Below are 22,859 nucleotides of genomic sequence, written 5' to 3' on the forward strand. Positions count from 1 at the left end.
TCTCGAACAACTACAAAAAGTTTGAACCTGTAATGTAAGAGCTCCAGTAGCGCAATCAGTTAGCGCACGGTTCTTCTACACTGTTATGCCGGGGTTATAAGTTCGAATTTCACCCAGGAGCAATACGTTTTTGAACGTTGATACTTATGAATATTATTGAATACTATTTATAGGGTAACTGCCCTACTGACGTTTGCCTAATTTTATTGTTTTTAAAAGATACAAATTTTTCAGAATTTACTTAATATTTACTATGAATTTGTATTATCTTAAATTTTTTTTCTTGTACAAGTGGCCTATTTAGCTCAATGGTAGAGCACTCGTCTTGTAAACTAGGGACCGTGAGTTCAAACCTCACAGGGGGCAATCAATTTTTGTGATACTCAAGTTATATAGTAGCTTCTCTATTATTTTTCCGTTTAGGTACGCAATACTTGTTATATATAATTAAGCTTCTCCTACTTAGATATTTCTTCAATTTTAAATGTATTTAATACGTTGTGGTTGATGAGAGACACTGAAAAAGTTATGCAAAAAAAAAGATTTGTATGGAGAGTTATTTTGTCTGTAGATTAAGAATTCGATAACTACTGAACTAATGAAAACTTTTTAAATTGCCTTTTCCAAGTTTTTGAAAAAACTAAAATTAAAACTGGTGGGTGCTCAACCAAACTCCCCCCTATTTTCCCATAAAAAAATAATAAAAGTCACCCTTCATCCCCCCAAATTTTTTTTTCTTCTGGGATTCGAACCCGGATGATAGATGGTTCAAAGCTGTTACCGTACCAAAAAGCTATCAGAGCTCCAATATTTCAAAATGAAAATTTGTCTTATTTTTAGATCATTAAGTATTATGATGTCTGTCTTTATGTTTGTACTACAGGATCTCGCTAACTACTAAACCGATATGGTGCTCCTATTCAGGGTAGTTTCTTATAGGTACTGGGAAGGTTTACAACTATTTTGGGGGAGGGTACCATCACACTACCAGAAAAAAATTGCCTTAGAAAAAAAATTAAACATCACCCCAAAATTAAAAATGGGATTTACTCACCCTGGCCCTCCCCACCCAATAAAAATCACCCTACCCCCCAAAAAATTATTTTAATTCAGTTCTTCTTTTTCCAGTACCTATTGTTTAGTATTTTTTGTAATAACTTCATAATTACATTGTCATTAAGATTATGTGACATAAAAAGTTAGTCATAAAAATTATACCCATGAATAATTGTAATAAAAAGCACTTTTGTAAAAAAACATTTTTCATAAGAGGTAAGTTTTTATGACTAATACATTTATTGCAAGTGTACATATGATAAGCATTTTAAAGACGATTATTTTTAAGACAAATTTAACCTGCGTACCATGGCTCAACATGTAGCGCATCTGCTTGTCATCATGGAGGTAATAGGTTCGAATCTTGGCCAGACACTGCGTGAAAACTGAAGACGTTAAATGGTTCCTACTGCAGCTATGCCAGGTATGCAACATGTAAAGTTAGAGTATGAGGATTTCCTTGGCTGGTAAATAGGCGTAACTCATTACCATAGGACTTTCTGGCAGGTAGTTGGTTGCTGGATAGATGTCACTTAAATTGGAAAGAATTGGTTCCCCTTAATTATCCAAGGTTCAACAAGAAGCGCATCTGCTTGTCATCAGGGAGGTAATAGGTTCGAATCTCGGCCAGACACTGCGTTATAACTGAAGACATTAAATGGTTCCTACTGCTGCTATGGCAGGTGTGCAACATGTAAAGTTAGAGTAGGAGGATTTCCTTGGCTCATAAACAGGCGTAACTCATTACCATAAAACTTTCAGGCAGGTAGTTCAATAAAAAAAGTTGGTTGCTGGATAGATGTCACTTAAACTAATACAGAAAAGGAAAGAATTGGTTCCCCAAGGTTCAACAAGTAGCGCATCTGCTTGTCATCAGGGATGAAATAGGTTCGAATCTCGCGCAGACACTGCGTTATAACTGAAGACATTAAATGGTTCCTAGGTGCTTGGTGTGCAACATGAACAGGCGCAAAGGAAAGATATAATTCCCCTTAGTTATCCAGGGTTGTTGGACCTTGAGTTAATGTCATAGAAACCCTCGACCGTGGCTCAACATGTAGCGCATCGGCTTGTCGTCTGGGAGTTGATAGGCTTTGTACTGCATCATAACTAAAGATGTTGAAATAAATTCCTACTGCTAAAACACTTGTATAAAACTTTGGGTACCAGTATAAAACTTTAGGTATCAGAATAAATTTTTGTCTATTAGTATAAAACTTTGGGTACCAGTATAAAACTTTGGGTACCAGAATAAATTTTTGGCTATTAGTATAAAATTTTGGGTACCAGTATAAAACTTTGGGTACCAGTATAAAACTTTGGGTACCAATATAAAATTTGGGTACCAGTATAAAACTTTGGGTACTCGTATAAAACTTAAGGTACCAGTATAAAACTTTGGGTACCAATATTAAAACAAAATTTTAGGTATTAGTATAAAATTTTGGGTACCAGTATAAAACTTTGGGTACCAGTATAAAACTTTGGGTACCAGTATAAAACTTTGGGTACCAGTATAAAATTTGGGTACCAGTATAAAATTTGGGTAACTGTATAAAACTTTGGGTACCAGTATAAAACTTTGGGTACCAGTATAAAATTTGGGTACCTGTATAAAACTTTGGGTACCAGTAAAAAACTTTGGGTACCAGTATAAATTTTTAGTACCAGTATAAAACTTCTGGTACCAGTATAAAACTTTGGGTACCAGTATAAAACTTTAGGTTCTAGTATAAAACTTTGGGTACCAGTAAAAAACTTTGGGTACCAGTATACATTTTTAGTACCAGTATAAAACTTTGGGTACCAGTTTAAAACTTTGGGTACCAGTATAAAACTTTGGGTACCAGTATAAAATTTGAGTACTAGTCTAAAACTTTGGGTACCTGTATAAAAACTTTGGGTACCAGTATAAAACTTTGAGTACTAGTATAAAACTTTGGGTACTAGAATAAAACTTTGGATACCAGAATAAAATTTGAGTACTAGTATATAATTTTGGGTACTAGTATAAAACTTTGGGTACCAGTATAAAACTTTGGGTACCAGTATAAAATTTTGGGTACCAGTATAAAACTTTGGGTACCAGTATAAAACTTTGGGTACCAGTATAAAACTTTGGGTACCAGAATAAAACTTTGGGTACCAGTATAAAATTTTGGGTACCAGTAAAATTTGGGTACCAGTATAAAACTTTGTGTACCAGTCTAAAACTTTGGTTACCAGTAAAATTTGGGTACCAGTATAAAACTTTGGGTTCTAGTCTAAAACTTTGGGTACCATTATAAAACTTTGGGTACCAGACTAAAACTTTGGGTACCAGTATAAAACTTTGGGTACTAGAATAAAACTTTGGGTACCAGAATAAAATTTGAGTACTAGTATATAATTTTGGGTACCAGTATAAAACTTTGGGTACTAGAATAAAACTTTGGGTACCAGAATAAACTCTGGGTACCAGTATAAAATTTTGGGTACCAGTAAAATTTGGGTACCAGTATAAAACTTTGTGTACCAGTCTAAAACTTTGGTTACCAGTAAAATTTGGGTACCAGTATAAAACTTTGGGTTCTAGTCTAAAACTTTGGGTACCATTATAAAACTTTGGGTACCAGACTAAAACTTTGGGTACCAATATAAAACTTTGGGTACTAGAATAAAACTTTGTGTACCAGAATAAAATTTGAGTACTAGTATATAATTTTGGGTACCAGTATAAAACTTTGGGTACTAGAATAAAACTTTGGGTACCAGAATAAACTCTGGGTACCAGTATAAAACTTTGGGTACCAGTATAAAATTTGGGTACTAATTCTGAATCAAACATTTGAAAAAATCCTGCTGTCCTCCCCCCTCTTCCCTCCACTCTTATTCTCACAACCCCTAACCACCCTCAACTCTCCAAAAAATGTCCTAGAATGCATTTAAAAAATCCAATTTAGCCGAAGCCTCAGCTGCAAAGCTTATTTTATAATCAGCTGCGCGGCTGAATTTAATTCAGCCACAGCCTCAGCCGCACGGCTTTCAGTAAGCCGCAGCCTCAGAATCAGCCGCGAGGCTTAATTATGTTATCAGCCACTCTCAGCCTCAGCCTCACTCAGCCGCGCGGCTTAATTTTCCAATCAGCCACTGTAAGCCGCAGCCGCTATGAGCCGCGCGGCTTTCAGTAAGCCGCAGCCTCAGCCACAAATCCTTCAGCCACTGTAAGCCTCAGCCACCCTCAGCCACTGTAAGCCTCAGCCGCTCGAAGCCTCAGCCACAAAATTCCAATTCAGCCACTGTAAGCCTCAGCCACCCCAATTCTTATTAAGCCTCAGCCGCATTCAGCCGCAGCCACTCTCAGCCGCACTAAGCCTCAGCCACTCTCAGCCTCAGCCACTTCCATAACTTTAAGCAGCCGCAGCCGCAGCCACAGCCGCAAATTAGGATTCAGCCGCAGCCGCAGCCGCGCGGCTGATAGCGCGGCTTCCGAACCCTGGTAAAAGCAATTAGTTTGATTATGCTTTGAGTCAGTGTATGTGTTTTTGTATGTGTGTGTTTGTGAATTTGTTTTGTGTGTGTAAGGGTGTGTTTGTGTTTGAGTGTGTGTAGAAATCCACACAAATACACTGAAATAACAAAAAAAATATGCTTCTGTGGAAGTAAAGATTGTCAATTAAGATCTTGCAAACAGCTGGACGTACATTATAATCTATTTCTGTAGGGTTCAATTACCCCCTCCCTTCTAGAAAAACTCACCCACAAAATGATATGAATGGTTTTCAAAAGCAGTTGGCGATCTCCAGTTTTTATTTTTTTTTTTACAGTGTTTGGCTAAATGTTAGCTGTAAAATGTCTTAAAAATCGCTGGGAAATTTGTAGTTTGATTTTTTCAATATTCAGCATAATTGCAATCATATTAAAGAAAAAGGAAATTAATATCCAAAGTCGCGCATCATTAATGGTTATAAAAAGGTTAAAAATAGATACATTTCTAAACAAGGATGACAACATCCATAAGTAGCGAAGCACAAAAAATTGTGGATGGTAATACGTAGCAGTAGATTTAAAGTGTATTTATTTAAATCAAGAATAGATTTATTGGAGAAAATAAACACAAAACCTTGTTTTATTTTGTATGATGAAGACGGTTAAAGTAAATTACATACTAGATGCACATAACAATGGAAAAAAATATTTTGAAACTGTTAATGCAAAAAGTTTTAAAATAAGACCAAAAATACCAAAGATATGGGGAAATATGTCAAACATTTAAAAATAGCCCAAAACCTGCTAAAAGGCAGTTTGTCCGCCATTGTTTCTTTTCTAAAAACGCCAGAAATTTAATTTTAATATCTTTAACTGAAATTTTTTTGAAAATTTGACCATAAACACCAAAGATATGTGTAAAAATGTGAAAATTATAAAAGTAGCCAAAAACCTGCAAAAAGGCAGTCTGACTTTCATTGTTGTTTTCTTCAAACTACAGGAAATTTAATTTTGATATCTTTAACTGAAAAAATTTTGAAAATCGGACTATAAACACCAAAGATATGGAGAAAAGTGTGAAAAATATAAAAATAGCCAAAAACCTGCAAAAAGGCAGTCTGACTGTCATTGTTGTTTTCTTCAAACGACAGGAAATTTAGTTTTGATATCTATAACTTAAAAAATTTCGAAAATCGGACCATAAACACCAAAGATATGGGGAAAATGTAAAAAATATAAAAATAGCCAAAAACCTGCAAAAAGGCAGTCTGACCGTCATTGTTGTTTCTTCAAATGACGGAAAATTTAATTTTGATATCTTGAACTGAAAAATTTTTGAAAATCGGACCATAAACACCAAAGATATAGGGAAAATTTGGAAAATATAAAAAAATAGCCTAAAACCTGCTAAAAAGCAGTCCGACCGCCATCGATGTTTTATAGTTAATTGTGCTCCTTAATGATGGGAATGTTGTCAAAAAATTTCAGCTCTCTATCTTTTATAGGAGCTGAGAAAATCACGTTTCCCCCAATTCATTAATTACGGACGGACGGACAGACGGACGGACATTGTGAATTATAGAGTAGCTTCGCTACTAAAAACAATCTTTTTTTGACATTTAAAATAGTTATAGAGTAGCTATGTTACTAAATTAACAATCCCACACACACACAAACATCCTCAGAAATAATTATAAACAATAACTTGCTTTAGCATTCAAAGTAAATTTTATAACTTAAACTAGTATCTAATTTTATTAGTTTTTTTAATGTGTTGTCCATTAGCTGACAGATTATGCTTTTGATTAGTTTTACGTCGTCATAGTGTACACCATTTAACATTACTACTGAAAACCATATCGCCCATGGTACGATAATTATAACCACATAACTTTGTTGATGTAATAACAGCACAAGGGTTAACGAGGGCATTAAGTGCCACTAAAAGTCATCAGCACGAATTTTTGTTTGTAAATTTGGAAGGACCGTTTTTGCTTAGGCAAAATGTAAAGTAGTAAAAATATGAAGAAAAAAATGCATTCTCAGCGTTCTAATGAGGAAAATGAGAAGAAAAGTTAAAAGAAGGGCTCGGCAGCCGTTTACTTGTTTTAGAGTTTTTTAATTAAACAATCATATTATTGGTTAATCATCATGACTGTCTGCCTGGCTGTTTGTCGGGGGGGGGGGGGGGGGGGACATTCTAAGGAAGAAATGCTGCCACTAAAAATAGATGCATGAAATATAGCATAAAACCATTATTCTTCAATGAGTTTTGTTATTCTCTTCGCTTCTTATGAATTTCGTAATCCTTGTTTATGTTATGCTTAAGAAAATCGGCTGCGATTTGGTTATCTAATAATTATATAAATCGTCTGGAAGTTTTAGTCTTTATTATATAAAAACATAATTTATATTTTTTTTTCTTCAAAAAAGAAAGAGGTTTAAATGAAATTCGAAGCCACGATCTAAAAAATATGATTTTTTCATATAGACATTTTTTTAACAGGCAATAACTTGTATAATAGCTTCGATAAGAGATGGATCTTTAAATGTGTAGCCGTTGCCGTAGTCATGGCCAGAGGTACAGCCACTAACCTAATAGCGAACTTCAGCTACGGCTATGGCAACGGCGACGGCAACGACAACGGCTACACATTTAAAGATCCAGCTCTGAGCTGAATTTTATTAGTGTAATGATTTCCTTTACAGCTTTACAGTCATATTGAAATACATACATACAGACATGATGGCAAAAATAAAAAGAGTTAGATTAAATAAAGATAAATAGAACATGTTATGTTTGTTTTTACTCGGTATATTGTTATCCTTGGTTATGTATGTTTGTATCAAAGTTATCAAAAAGTCTAATGAGTTCCTTTTGCTTTATATAAGCCCGGGATAAACGGATAGACAAGTAGAATTAATACAATATTTGTTAGTAACTTCTCTATAAGTTATTTTCGTATGTTGGTACGAGATTAACCAATTTAAGGCATTAATTGTAATATTGTTTTGTTTCTCTTTCATAAAATATTACCCTTGTGTATAAGAAGCTCTTTTCTCGTATTCATTCGAATCCGGTGGATAGGAACCGGTTCTCATCCATACGAAAAAACCATGTCTAGCATCGTATTATATCCAGCTTTCTACGAATATAGAAATGTACAATCATAAGATTAAAACCAGTTTTTTTAGACGGTGCCTCCGGCACCTCAGGGCTAAAAAAACTAGTTTTAATCTTATAATTGTACACTCTATATCCGCGGAAAGCCGTTTATAATACGATACGAGAAATAACTATTCTCGTATTCATTCGAATCCGGTGGATAGGAATCTTATAATTGTACATTCTATATCCGCGGAAACCCAGGATCGAATTAATACCATAAAAAAACCTAGTTTTTACCACTTTTATGGTAAAATTTTACCAGCCTATACGATTTAAAAGGTGGTAAAATTTTACCGTAATCGTGGTAAAAACACTTTTGGTGGTATAGCGAGACGCTTTTTACCATCGATTTTTACCACAATTATCGGTAAAATTTTACCAGATTTCCGGTAAAATATTACCATTTTAGGACGCAAATTTATACCAGATTTTGACCAATTTTTACCACTTTTTTGGTAAAATTTACCGCAAATTTCTGGTAGATTTTACCGAAAAAGTGGTAAAACTGTTCAACACCTGGTAATATTTTTGCCCTAAACTGGTAAAATTTTACCAGAAATAGGGTAAATATGGTAAAAATTTACCAATAATTGTGGTAAAAACGGGTGGTAAAAATCACGAGAAAGTGGTAAAAAACGACCTTAATTATAGAAAAACCTCGCTTGTACACAAAACGCAAAAATAAAAAAAAAATTGTTTTCATTATTATCTTTATTGATTGAAACAACACTTAAACATATTTTTCTTGATTCTACTGCTCTGGCCGCGAAAACTGTTGCGCAACCTCCTGGATTTGCTGGGCACCGGCCCCATTCGACCTCGGTATCACTGATATTCAACCTGGAATAAAATTGCTCATTAGTTAATTAGATAATTACAGGGATATAAAGGGATAAGACAATGGCTGATAAATTGATGTTCATCTCTAATGATGATACACATCGTTACCCCTTCTGTAGATTACAATAAGTGATTGAAATGTTAGGACACTCAACTTAATGAACCAACCAATAAAAAATCAATAAAAGTACCCAAGGTTGTTAGGCCAAAGAATAAGAAAATGTTATTTGAAAACTTTGGGGGCTAGTGTAATTTACAGCCCAATGTCCCATCCCTCCCTACTAAATATCTAATCTATAATACAAAGTAGAACGATGTCTGTCCGTCCGTCTGTCCGTCCGTCCGTCCGTCCCAAAGATAAAGCCTATACTCGCTGTTTACGCAAATGTGTCAGAACTTCCCCCCCCCCCTTACTCTCACACCTAAATTTTTTCTTTTGAAAGCAAAAATAAAAGTGTGTAGGTTCGACTCCCCCTCTCCCCCCTCATTCATTTCCTACAGGCATCTTGACACGTGGCAAAAAAATCAGCAAACTTATCTAACTAAACATCTTTGAAAACGCAGAACGAGAAAAAATAAAGGGAAAGCTTACCTGGAAAACATAAGCAGTAACAACATCCCTGGCTAACAAGAACATGCTGTGTCCATACTACTCGGCATCATAACAGGGAACCCGATCTTGTCTGCCTCCGCCTTCAAGGTGTCCAGGCTCTGGTCCTCTCCGTGGTAACCGTGGATTACAGGTACGTTAGCGGCTTCCATGATCATCTAAAAAACAGGTTAAATATTAGAAAAATTGTAACGACAGACTTCTTTTAAATACACAGTTGCTTTTCCTAGAGCCTACTTGTGTTTCGTCTTAAAAGAGGATGGTTGGAGGGTTTTTACCAATGAAAATATTCGAGGTCATTTTTCCAAGAAGCGGTGTCATACCCCCCCCCCCCCCCGCCAAAAAAACAGCATAAACATTCCCTGAAAATTATGGAAGACCAGAAGATTGAGATCGTACAGGACAAATGAACAGACATCCTGTTACTCCGGTATAGTATAGAGTGTTATTTTTTTCTACTTGAAATCAACCAAAATAAGTTCCTGAGTAGCTACTCTATCATTTACCTTAGATGTAGACTTGATACCCATATCTCTAATGGCAGTGGACGGTGGACCAACAAATATAACTCCTTTCTCCTGATAAAAAAAAAAATTTAAATTAAAAGGTAGGTATCATTCTTATTAATATAATATTACATTCTTGAAATTAACCAGAAAAAAACGTAAGCAGTACAGTGGCGTGCACAGGGTTTTTACGGGAAGGGATGTAATCTTAGAGGTTTTTAAAAAACGGGGGGGGGGGGAATCTACATAATTTTAATTTTAAGGGGTGTGTTGTCAACCCCATTCCTCACACTAATGACCGTGGACAAGATAATGAACGAAATATACATATATAAATCCCCAAATATATTGAACAAAACAACACCTTAGATTAGTTCAGACACTGCTAGTTTGAATGAACCAATCAAGATTTAAAGTTGTGAGCTAACGTGTTTATAAAACTTTGGGTACCAGTATAACTTCCAGTCTAATATCCACTCCCTCCCTGCAGTCAAATGGAAAATATTACCTGTCCAGGGATATAAAATACACGTGGATATTATTAATGACATATCATGGAAATTTGTTGTCATGAATTTAGGTTCCTAACATGGACTTCATATATTGGTCAGATCGTTTACCCAGAAGGAGGTAAGGGGGTGTTGTAAGGGAGGAATAAGGGTGTATCTTTATTTTAGCCCGCTGTGAGTACCGCTTTATTAGAGTACATGAAAAACTGGTGTAACATCCAGGTAATAATATATCCATTTACCCAAGAATCTTAAGGGATAAGACAATGGTCGACAAATTGATGTACTGTACATGTACAACCCCATTGATGATACACAAAATTACCCCTTACATAGATTACCTTTTGTGGTTGATACGTTTGGACACTCAACTTAATGTACCAACCAATCAGGGATCACTTAATCCCCAAAGTTGTTAAGCCAACGAATAAGAATACGTTATTATAAAAGTTTGGGGACACGTGTAGTTAACAGCCCATTGTCCCCTCCCTCCCTGCATTTACCTGGCAAAGATTAGCAAACTCGACATTCTCGGAGAGAAATCCATAGCCAGGATGTACAGCATCGGAGCCGGTTTCCGCCGCAACCTAAGATAATACAGTGTATGGTCAATAGTAACTAAGCCCCTAGAGGCCTCTAGGGGCACTTGAGTTAGTGGTGAGTTGAAATAGATCCCAACATTTTTTTATTTTAGTTTCAATAGAAAAAGTAAAAAAAATCCATCTTAAGGCTTAAATATGATCAGAAAATAGAATAAAACCAACTCAGGACCTATGTGATGCCTACCTAAAATAGAGAACCCAATCGGATCAGTAGTTATTTAGAAAAAAAGTCTTACTGCTTTATATAATAGGATGATGCATATAAGAGTTATTTTAAATCTTAATAGGTAGATTCTTCCAAGTTTCAATTTAAATTATCAATCACACCATTAAGCAAAAAACAACACCCATTTTTTTTGCAATGTGAAAGGTGTGGGGAGGGGGGGGGGGGGCTGGGAAAGAGCCGACCCACTACCTTGAATTTTAATTTTTCAAAGTTTTTAAAAAATAAAATTTTTGGGGTAATTTTTCTTAGGCCTATAAAAAAATCCATGTATAAATTAAAACCTTTCCGAGACATACAATAAGCTTCAATGTAGAGGAGAGACGTGTACGTACGCTAGATATTTCGCTACAAACGAAGACAAACAAACATCCTGTTACTTTTATTTAAGGATTATTTTAATCAATCAATTCTTGTAATGTCCATCTAAAACTAATACCTAACAGTATAATGTCAGAGATATAAAGGGATAAGAAAATCTTTAATAAAGCAATAAAAGAGATGGTAGGCATTTAAAGTTAGCAAATTTGGAAATTACACTAATATATTTTGTTTATATACTAAATTGTTTAAAGTAAAAAGGTTCTTTGTCTTTAGCTTAAGATTTCGATAACTACTAAACCGATTGAGTTCTCCTTTATAGGTAGGAAAGCTTCTCATATGACACGGAATGGTTTTAGACTATATTTCTGTCCCCTATCTATCCTTTTTAATACAGAGCCCCTAAATGCTAGGGCCGCAGCCGCTAGCAATATCTAAACTAATCTTAAAATTTAAAATTTTACCTTGGTGGAGGGGATCTACCACCCCCTCTGCCACCACGTCCTCTGAAACCACCCCTGTCCCCTCCACGGTCTCTGCCTCTAAAGCCACCCTTATCACCTCCCCTTCCTCTAGAGCCACCTCTGTTATTTTTAAATGTTTTCATTTTGAAAAAAAAAAATTCGATGATTTTTAGTAAGTATTTTGGAAGATTAATTTTAAATTTTTTTATCTTAGGTACTGCTGTTTTATTAGCGCAGCAACTTTATAACAAAACTGTACGTCAGTCCATGGCGAAATTACAAAAAATGCATTGCTTTTAAACGTTACATTTAATAAATAGGCCTACCTAAAGATTTTCTAACTTTTACTTTTTAAAACAAAAACTTTCCTAGAGTAATGTGGGGGGCTGCGTCTTTCATACCTATCCCCGCCCCCACCCCGGCCTCTACCTCTGTAAGAACTGCGCCCCCTATCACCTCCGCCTCCACGTCCCCTGCCTCGTCCCCGGGATATTTCCACTCTCAGCCGTTCACCGGCATATAATGTACCGTTCATTTCCTTAAAAAATAAAGTGAAGTAAAAATAACTTCAAGACCTGAAGTTTGTTTAATAACAATAAGGTAAAAATAAATCAAAACAATTCCCTATAACTTAAAAATACCTCCTACCCTTGTGGAATATTCTAAACCCTTCTTGATCTCCCTAAACCTAACTAAAAGCAGTAGTGAAAGTTTCAAACAAAAAATTCAAGTAATGAAAAGGTGAAGGCAAGCCTTGACTTTTAAGGGGGTGGCAACACCCAGCCATTTTGTTGTAAAGAAACCAAAATATTGTTTGTATTATTATACAGATCTACAAAGATAAATATAAGCTGCGAAACTTTTCTGTAACTTACTTCTTCAACTGCCCCCTATGTTTCAAATGCTGATCTGAGGTCTTGTTTCTTTACAATCTAAATAAAAGAATTTGTTATAATCAAAAACTATAGGTATGAAACTAAAAAAATACGACAAAAGTAGAAACCTTATACTTTTTAGCTAGACCAAAATAATCAGTAGGTAACAAGTTTGAAATAGATAGGACAATTCCTACATGCTTGAATTAATGATAATAGCTATGAGTTTCGTCCATACAGACCGGCCATCCAACACTAATTATAGAAAAGCTTCGCGTTTACAAAAAACATAATTCCCTTCCACAAAATAACAATGATAACGTTTATGAGAGTAAAGCTCTCAAATAAGACAGTGGGACAAACGGAATTTTGTTGGTAAAACTTCAAGGATTTTAAGGGATAAGGCAATCCCCGATAAATTGATCCACATCATTAATGATTATTAACAAAATTACATCTTTATAATTATAATTTTTTTTTCAATTTTTTTCAATTTTGTACCCCCCCCCCCCCCCCCCCCCCCCGACTACCGACGAACAAGTATTTTAGGTTAGGTTAGGTTTTAGGCTAGGGAGCCGAGCGCTGCGGCTAGGCAGGCAAGGATAATACCACCTACTCTAATGAATGTAGAATATACGTGGATATTACGACAGGGGGAAAAAATTGTCGTTATTTTAGCTTGCTAACATGAAATTCGTTTATTGGTCAGTTTGTTCAACCAGTAGTAGGGTAAGGATTGGGTTTAAAGAAGGGGGGTATCTTTATTTTAGCCAGCTGTGAGCATCTCCTTATCAGAGTAAATGAAAATGTGGTACAACATCCCAGTAATAATATATAGATTATTTTTATAAACTTTAATGGAAAAAACATTAAAAAAATAATATACCTGTCTAGCTAACACTCTGGTAAGGGTTTCCATAGTCTTAAACCACTCCCGGATTAATTCTTCCCATAAAGTTAGTCCACTCAAAACCTAAAACAAACGAACTTATTTTGACAAGTAGAAAAGTTGGTGGAAAAATAATTCATCTAAATTAATGAAGCAAAAATTCGTCCCCAAACTTCATTTTTAATTCTTGATACAGATTTTAAAGGGTGGGGCTTAAAGGGTGTTAACTCCACTCAACCCGTAAAACCCCTTATTTGTTTCCCTTCAAAATTAAAAAAAAATATATTAGATTACCAACCTCAAACCTTTGAAATCCCTCATTTTATCCCTCTTAAAATTAAAAGCTTGACGTACAATCAACCATTGGTTGTCTTTAGGACGATTGGCAAATAGATCTGATTCCTGTACTGTAGAACAAATAAAACATTATGGAATGGATATAGAATATACGTGGATATTGATGACAGTGGAAAAATTGAAGTCAATTTAGGTTGCTAACATGAAACTCATTCAATGGTCAGTTTGTTTATCCAGTAGGACGGGACGGAATGGAGTAAAGGGGGCGAATTAGGGTTATCGTCATTTTAGCCCACTGGGAGTTTTACTTTATTAGAGAAAATAAAAATCTAGTGTAACATCCAAGTAATAAAATATCTATTTCTGCAGGTTATCTTAATTATAGTATAGCTAACATTACCTCTAGAAACTGATCCCAAAGTTCACAGGACACAACAACATAGAGATTAGCCTTGATCCATGTGACAATGAGGGTCTGGAAGATGGCCTGGGTCAACCTTCCTCCAAGGGTGTCCTCCCTGATAAGCATAGATAACTATTAACTAAAGATCTAAGAACAAATTAAATATAAATAGGCTATTTTTATTTAAGTGTGTAGGTAGGTATAAAGTATACTTTTTATCTAAAAATGGTATTTTTGTCTCTGATTTTATTTATCGCGTCGTATTATAGACAGCTTTCCGCGACTGGTAAAATGAGAAATTTTCAGATCAATAGCAATTTTGTTAGCCCCGAGGGGCCAAAGGACTGGCCTAACAAAGCTGGTATTGATAATATAATTTCTAGACTATTGTTCATAGAAAATTGTCTGTAATACGTAATTTTTCAGTATGGCCCAGAACCATTTTTAATCCAGGGGATATTTATCGGTTTCAAAGCCATACTGGAAACTCTTTGTTTTCAAATTTTTCAATATTGAAAAAAAAATTTCTAAGAGGATAATACCAAAAAAACAATTTAATGGACATTTTATATAATACGAAAAATTTCTTCCTTTCCCTGTACCTTATAAAAATCGTCGGAAAAAGCCGTTTTTTAAGCAAACAAAAGCGCGTTTTGCTCTATCTGTGAGATATTATGAATAAGATAATGTTAAGATGAGAAAAATTTACGTTCACAGTCCCTTTAAAGACACAATACCTGTAATAATAATGTACAAACTTTTCAACCACTAATAATACCCTGGCCTTTCTAATTAAAGCCTAGGCAGAGCAATGCTGGTTAGCTCAAACGTGTACCGTGGTTTCTGTAGAACTGTTCTTCTGAAGCCAATACAGGGTTACGAAAGTTTAAATTGATGTTTTTTTTTTTTAATGTTAATATTAAATGTAATATAGTTTTGTAATGACATATAAAATATATATTCGATAGAATATAAAAAAATATAGTGCATTCAATAATAAAAAAAATATTTAAATATATATATAGTTGTTAACCATATATGATCCATATAAGAATCTATTTCCGGCCGGGTTCTTAAAAGATATTGCCGCGTTTTTTCGACATTTTTTAAGCTATGAATAACAAGCGCGACATTCGCGAAATCTAAAAGAGTATACAATGATTTATTTAATTATTTCGCTTTTGATGGTACGGCCTTCATAGAAAAAAAAAGATTATCTTCAATCCATTTTTGCTGCATATTAATTAATGCATCTTTTTAGAGCTGTGTTAGACATTAGAAAAATTGCTAAAAAAATAATTTAAAATTCAGTATTTTTATGTTATATACTCTGTTTGAAATTCTATCGTCAACGTTCAATCAATCAATGTCTAAAAAACGCCGAAAAAATGTGGCATTCATCTTTTAAAAACCCATCTCGGTGGTATTTCCGGTTGGCAAAGACAACATAAATATAGAAATCATGAAACATTGTTGTTCCACAATTTTGCCACATTTTTAAACATCTTGCTTAAAAAAAATCTTCCTTGTAAATTCTACAAATTTAAATATTTAGAGAAAATTGAGTAGTAATTTACTTCTTGATTCAAAATATTTGATTAAATTGAATCAAAACTAATAATTATTTTTGGCACTCTATATTCAAATAATCATAAGCTTATCCATAGTGCGCATGCGCGCACAGAGGTGCCATAAATTTCAAAACTTAAAAAATAAGTTTTGTAGCGAAATTAATTACTCTATAATTCGAAATCTCTGTCTTTCTTTTAGAAACATTCAGGGGAATATACGAAAGCTTATATTTATATTAAAGATGAAAAGTCGATAAATTCAAATGCACACGGCACATCTGCGTAAACACACCCTGGATTTTTTTTCTTTTAATTTTAATTCGTATGAAGCTAGCTCAAATAAGTAAATATTAAATTTGATATATTTTTGATGATGCGGGAGGATGTTTTAAAAGAAATGATGAAATAATTTTCAAGGTTTTAAAAAAAAGTTAGCTTCTTTTATGCGAAAAAATTCAATAAAAAGTAAAAATTTTTACCAAAAAGTTGGTCAAATTTTACCAAGTTTTTTTTTTTGTTAAAGTCCAAAAATTTGGACTTAGCCTAAAAATTTACCTTGTCAATTTTTACCAAAAAGTTGGTCAAATTTTACCAAGTTTTTTTTTTTGGCAAAGTCCAAAAATCTGGACTTAGCCTAAAAATTTACCTTGTCAATTTTTACCAAAAAGTTGGTCAAATTTTACAAAGTTTTTTTTTTTGGCAAAGTCCAAAAATTTGGACTTAGCCTAAAAATTTACCTTGTCAATTTTTACCAAAAAGTTGGTCAAATTTTACCAAGTTCATTTTTTTTGGCAAAGTCCAAAAATCTGGACTTAGCCTAAAAAAATACCTTGTCAAATTTTACCAATTTTTTGGTAAAAATTGACCAAATTGCGTTTTTTTGTCTAAGTCCGAAAATTCGGACTTAACCTGAAAAATAGAGTTGTAAAATTGACCACATTTTTGGTAAAACTTCCAAAAGTGGTAAAATTAAAAAAAAAAAAAAAAATTTAAATTTAGGCTTCATTGTATAGAAGTCATTATTTTAAAGTACTACAACTGATTATGAAGAGCTGTTTTTTATTTAAAACACCAAAAACGGGTTTTTTTGTTTCGTCAAATTTTACAAAAAAAATGGTAAAATTTGACTAATTTTTTGGCTAAAATTTTTGCTGGTAAAATTTACCACGAAACTGGTATATTTTACCAGGTTGACCAGCTTTACCACTTTTCTGGTAAAACGATTTTTTTTTCTGGTATTTCGTAGAACCTGGGAAGCCGTTTATAATACGATGCGAGAAATAACTATTCCAACTAAAAAAAAAGAAAAAAGACAAAATAAATTTATAATTTTCTTTAGACAAAAAAATCTTTCAGAAAGGACACTAAATCGGTCAGGTCGTTTTACTTTTTCTTTTAGAGATATTTAAGGAATTTAGAATTTATCCATCCCTTCATCCCTTACATAAGCGGAGACATATGTTTAAGTCATCAAGAGTTGTAAGGGCGTAAACTGAATTATTATGAAAGGGTGAAACAAATGTCACGAATAAAATGCATCGTAAAAATTAATCTAATGTACAAAATAGGGACTTGATTTTAGTCTTATATTTTGAAGTAAAAAAAAATATAAATAAGCTACGATGATAACATTGCGTCTATTTGTCATAGGAATCTCTATGTCAAAAATCAAAAATTTTATTGAATACTAATATGGGGGAGGGGGTGTCCCCTTACTCGGTTAGATGACATGAGATGTTTTAGTACAGCTTGAACGGTTTCAGATCACACACAGAGACAACATTCTTACATTTACACAGACAAATAGCATTCACATACACACACACTCACAAAGAAAATTCGCATATAAAAGTAGTCATCACCAGCAAGTTAAAATAAGACCTTTTATTGCTTACCATATTAGAAATTAAAACCTTTGTATTTAGAATTCTTTTAATCTTTCTAACTACATATAACACAAGCAATTTCCGAGATCTTTAGCTCTTTACATCATAGGACTAGTGTTTTCAAGAAGGGGGATATCATTAACTAGCGGCTTCGGCCCTAGCCTCTAGGGGCTTCGCCCTATAAGGTAAGGGTAAGTCAACCCTCCTATATAGAACTTTTCGTAGAGCTATAGATATGTTCAAGAAAGTTATTCTTTGTCAAATTACTCTGTGTTGTTCGCGTATATGTGGTAATCCGAGCCAGGAGTACTTGCGGCGGACGTAAATAGAAAACCTACCTAAAAAATAGGTACCTATCTAAAAAAAAATGGGAGGAGGAATTTTTTTGGTTTTTGAGGGGTCCCTATCTAACACTACATACCACAAACAGTATAAAATTAGCTGTTTAAAACCTAAGAGAATTTGGAGAAACATTAAACAATTGATTTACTTCTGTCTAGACTTTTCAAATCATTTTTGTCACAATTTTGCTCAAAGAACCTTTATTTTTAATAATTGGTATGAATTATTTTTCCAAATACATTTCACAGTATCAATCTTTCACAAATGCATTTTTATAAAATTAACGTAGCTACCTGATAATTAGGTTCTTTTTGTCTGCCAAATAGACTAACATATAGGTCACATTATAATAATAAACTGTGCTATTTGTTTACTACGACGTCGTTCTACTAACCGTTCAAGTTCATATTTGCTTTAAATTCTGAGAAAAAATATCTTGTAATTCTAATCCATTTACTCTCATTATTTTTAATGTAGTACATGTTTTACCTAAAATTAAATATTTAACTGACTTAGGTCATTGAATTGTTGATATCCAAAAGGCTTTTTTAGATCATTATTAGGGGTTTTAGGTAATAGACAAGGTACAATAAATTGATTTATTTAAAAGCTTTAAACTTCAAAAAAAATCAAAATTTGAAAAATTGTATGATGTATAATGATTATATCGATTTTCCCTTTGACCGGAGTAGCTGAAAATAGGTTTTTAAAATATTTAGGTTATCTGCTGTACAACTTTGGAAATTATGTAAGAAATAGGCAATCAATTTTCAGTTGATCTAATTTTCAGTCCTATATCTCATGCTCACCTTTTCCAGTGTAGCTGCCCTACTAAAACCACAAAGATCTATTTCATATGTAAGATACATAAAATTTCAATCAACATAACACACACACACACACACTATGGAGGGAGGGGACATAGGGCTGCATAAACAAGTCCCCAAAGTCTTATGATAGCTTTTTCTTATTCGTTGGCTTAACAAACTTTGGGACTTTTATTACATTCTAATTGGTTGTTTCATTTATTTGTATGTCCAGACGTTTCAACCACTAATTGTAATCTACAGAAGGGGTAATTTTGTTTATCATTATTGGGGATGTATATCAATTTATCGGTCATTGTCTTATCCCTTTAGATCCCTGCACACAAACACACACACACAAATAAAAGATGTTACACTAATCCTCATAACGCATGGATGGACAATAAAGATATATGGAATAGAGGGAAGATTCACTTTTGTTGTAGATGGATTTTAGTCAAGTCAAGGATTTTAGTCAAATTTGGGGGTTGGTTGGTTCAAGTACTTAAAATATACCTATCATGAATAGTGGTCATGGCTAACATAACATTATCGGCATAAAACATATAAATGGTTTGTCAATAAAATTTTTAAACAATAATTGAATCAAATTAATTATGAAACAACCCTCTATAACTGATATATCAACAAATAACTTAAATAAAACCAAAAATCTGAAACGGTAGCATCATGAAATATCACAAGTAATACATTCGTGTATAGTAGACCTTCCTTCGCTTTTAAAAACATTAATAATCAATCCTTAAAAAAAATTAATTTTGTTTTGAATGTTAAACATGGGGCTTTAAAAGTTCAAAAGGTTTTGATACGCATATGTATACTTGAGCATAGATAGTATACAATTTACATTCCTATAATGGTATAAACCTATTATATGAAGTCTTGGAGTTGTTTTTAGGTTATATTTATGCCCCTACTACTTTAAGAGTCTTTAGATGCTGTAGGTGCAGCCGCGTATACATTTTTTTGTAAAAAGCATAGAATTTAAGTTATTACTAAACTAATTGAGTTCTGCTTTTTAGGAAAGCTTTACATAAGTAAGATGGGTTCTGGCTACTTCATTATTATATACAAGTCTTAAGGTGGTTTAAGGCTATTTTTAAGCCGCTAGTATCTTAAAAATACCTGACTTTTGAAACTTATTGAAGATTTAACCCAAAGAAGTACACTTGCTATTTTATTGCAAGACCTTTGGCTTTAAGTCATTTCATCAATTTACCTGTTTTTAGGCTAAGGAAATACTTCAGTAATTTTATAATAAAAAGGAATTATTTAGTTTTGACATAGTTAAAGTTTTTAATTTTATATATGGTATGGATGTAAAAACGGCGCTACTTTGCATATGAATATATATTCTAAAATTGTTATGTGTAAAAGGTTAATTAATGCATAAATGAATGTGTGTACATTATACATATATTAGGGTCATTCAGCCGCAAATATTAAACTGGCTTTGCAGCTACAGATTTATAAAAAAATAGCTCGTTTATATTGTTTTTGACAGCTTTTGACGACTTAAGTTTCAGACGGACATTGGCAGCTGAATCTTGATAAATAAGAACTTCTTAAAAGGCTGTGGGTGCCGATCCCTTTCATAGCTTGTACACTATGCACATATATAGGCAAGGTGTTTAATTTAGAATACAAGAACAAGGATAACCGTTGGGAAAGATCTGCATAGCCAAAACACAAGTAAGAAATATTTGTCTTTAAAAAAATTTGGATATCTTAAAGACATAAAATTGTATTATCTTATCCCTTAAGATCCTTGGAGAAACTTTAAAGTATGTAACTATTGATGATAAACAATATTACCCTGTCTGTAGATTATAGTTAATGATTGAAAAGTTTAATTACTGAAGGTTCAGAGCCAATGGATGCGATAAAGGAAGATGAAGAAAGTCCCTCAAAATATCTGCATGATAAGTCATAAAAATGAGGGATTATCCATCTCTTTTTAGGGGTTTTCTTTCCCTTTCCTCCACTCCTAATCCCTCATTGACGTCATTGAGGAACTTTCATCGTCTTCCGATAACGCGGTTAAAAAACTTTGGGTACTAGTATAATTTACATTATATTGTCACCTCCTTCCTTGTTCTGAAGGCTAGAAACTAGAAGTTTAGAAAAATTACATAATCTTGTTGAATAAGGAAAATTGTGCTATAATATTAAAAGATAAAACGACAATTATTGTTACATTTAGTGATTAAAATAGTTATTTTATTCTGATTACCACCAACTAATTATTATGCTTTGTTAATGATTTTTAGATAAACATTTTTTGACACATATGTTTTCAGTTATTTTAATTTCTAATGTCATGTAATTTAACTCATCTAAGTTGTATCGGGAAGATTAGGTATTTAAATATTAACAAATTTTCACAAGTTTATGGTTAGTTCTGTTAATTGTATTAAAAATTTATTTTTTGACATCCCCACTCTTCCCTCCAGAATCAGATGCTCAGTACGAAGCAAATATTAGATTATAAAGGCCTTCTCTCTGACCTTTGTCTGTGCATCTGTGTTTTGGAGTATGCATTCGTAAGATTTATGCGCCTGACAAAGCAGCAATATATTAAACATTATTTGTATTTCAGATGATTCGTTTACGAACATGCAGAAAAATGTTGAAGATTTTAATAATGATGAACTTTTTCAATCAAGCCTTTTCTAATCCACAATTCAAGTAAGTTTTGTTTTAATGTTGCAACTCAATAATTAGAGAGTATTCTTCTGTCTATCTGTAAATATTTTGCCTGCAGCCTTTATAAATTGTCAAATTTTTTTTATAAAAATCATAAAATTCTGCATCACAGTAGACTTGCATTTTGACGAATTTTTCTTTTTCTAATTTTCCCCCCAAAATTTTTCTGATGTTTTTTTATTAATTTTTATACGAATAACACTGGAAATAAGACTAAAAGAGTAGGTTTGCAACTAAATTTTCTTAAGTTGAGTTGAAAAGATATAGTATGAAATCACACCATTTAAAACCAAGTAATGGTTGATTATTTATCCGCAAGCAAGAATAATTATGTAACCATAATTAATAAAAAAAAGGAAAAGCTACTTTAATACATAATTATTATTACTTCTGTGATAAAATACTTAAAAATGTATAACCCTTTATTAGAAACAAGGATGATAACAGCCATAAGTAGAGTCAGTCATCCAAAAAAATGATGGTTGGACAAAGTGAGTTATAAATATAGAGCAAATATTCAGATTATACAACAAAAATGCATGGAAAGAAATAAAGAGAAGGATATTATATACAAATATTTATGCAAACGGTCTTTTATTGCGTCGTCAAACTAGTTAAGTTGTATACTTGTTGTTCTTTAGTAAGGGGCTATCTTCCCATACAAAATCAGCAGTTTATCTTTAATAGCATTCGAGAAAATAAATTACTCCTTAGCGTTCAGACTTACAGACATACTAACTGACGGACAGACAGATTATCTTCACTTCTAAAAAGTTTACAGAGGAGGGAAGACAGTACATTCCCTTGAGTGCTAATGGCGAAAAAAAGAAATTCATTGCCGAAATGGCTGAAATGCCTTTTTTTAAAGGATTTAATTGAATATCATTTCAGGGATAAAGGGAAGTAAAATGGTCAATAAATTAATCTTCTCCTAAATCTTTATAAATAAATAGCTGTAGAATATTGGGGAATAGGTTGGGAAAAAGGTTGAGTTTTATTGCTTTTATTCATGTTACAAACTATGTTTGTAATACTTGAGAAAAATACAAATTTATTGTCCATTGTCCTATCCCTGTATCCCTGTAATTATTTGGTAATTACAGGTGGATAAGAAATGCAAGAAAATGAAAATAAAAGTTGTGACCAAGGCAATAAATATAAAACTTGAAATAATCCCTAGCGTCTCGTACGCCAAGGGTAGAACCACGCCCATCAAAGAAATTTTATCAGACAGAGATAATTGTTCAATTTGGATAGACTATGAATTTTTTTTTATAAATTTGGTTATTTGGATT

The 22,859-nt window shown here is 33.2% G+C and overlaps 2 protein-coding genes and 1 non-coding gene across 3 annotated transcripts in view; 2 read left to right on the forward strand and 1 right to left on the reverse strand.

Moving 5' to 3' along the window:
• The first annotated feature begins 294 nt into the window (after window positions 1-294).
• Window positions 295-366, forward strand: TRNAT-UGU (transfer RNA threonine (anticodon UGU)). Its single transcript has one exon. It is a non-coding gene; the product is annotated as a tRNA-Thr (tRNA).
• Window positions 367-8,386: 8,020 nt separating this feature from the next.
• LOC145322325 (uncharacterized) lies at window positions 8,387-13,613 on the reverse strand. The gene is made up of 8 exons (XM_080164282.1): window positions 13,530-13,613; window positions 12,644-12,700; window positions 12,137-12,306; window positions 11,769-11,888; window positions 10,662-10,745; window positions 9,650-9,721; window positions 9,126-9,301; window positions 8,387-8,533 (listed from the first exon to the last, which is right to left on the reverse strand). Exons 3-7 carry the CDS (start codon window positions 12,301-12,303, stop codon window positions 9,298-9,300), a joined length of 447 nt encoding a protein of 148 aa, XP_080020408.1. The 5' UTR covers window positions 12,304-12,306; window positions 12,644-12,700; window positions 13,530-13,613; the 3' UTR covers window positions 8,387-8,533; window positions 9,126-9,297.
• A 7,848-nt stretch (window positions 13,614-21,461) lies between these two features.
• LOC145322319 (immunomodulatory peroxidase-like) overlaps window positions 21,462-22,859 on the forward strand; it is a 45,182-nt gene continuing 43,784 nt past the window's right edge. Inside the window, exon 1 of the mRNA XM_080164275.1 lies at window positions 21,462-21,546. Within this exon, the coding sequence (XP_080020401.1) occupies window positions 21,485-21,546 (62 nt within the window). The 5' untranslated portion in view covers window positions 21,462-21,484. The remainder of the gene's footprint in view (window positions 21,547-22,859) is intronic.

The sequence above is a fragment of the Acartia tonsa genome, chromosome 6 (assembly GCF_053477335.1).
Source record: "Acartia tonsa isolate MP-2025a chromosome 6, ASM5347733v1, whole genome shotgun sequence".
Lineage (NCBI taxonomy): Eukaryota > Metazoa > Arthropoda > Copepoda > Calanoida > Acartiidae > Acartia > Acartia tonsa.

Bases quoted from the DNA above. Each gene is read 5' to 3' on its own strand.
- LOC145322325 (XM_080164282.1), bottom strand. From the start codon at position 12,303: ATGAACGGTACATTATATGCCGGTGAACGGCTGAGAGTGGAAATATCC. The intron at 10,746-11,768 runs GTAAAATTTTAA...GTATTATCTTAG, and splicing joins GGTAGATCCCCTCCACCAAG to GTTGCGGCGGAAACCGGCTC. The intron at 9,722-10,661 runs GTAAATGCAGGG...TTTTTTTATCAG, and splicing joins AGTTTGCTAATCTTTGCCAG to GAGAAAGGAGTTATATTTGT.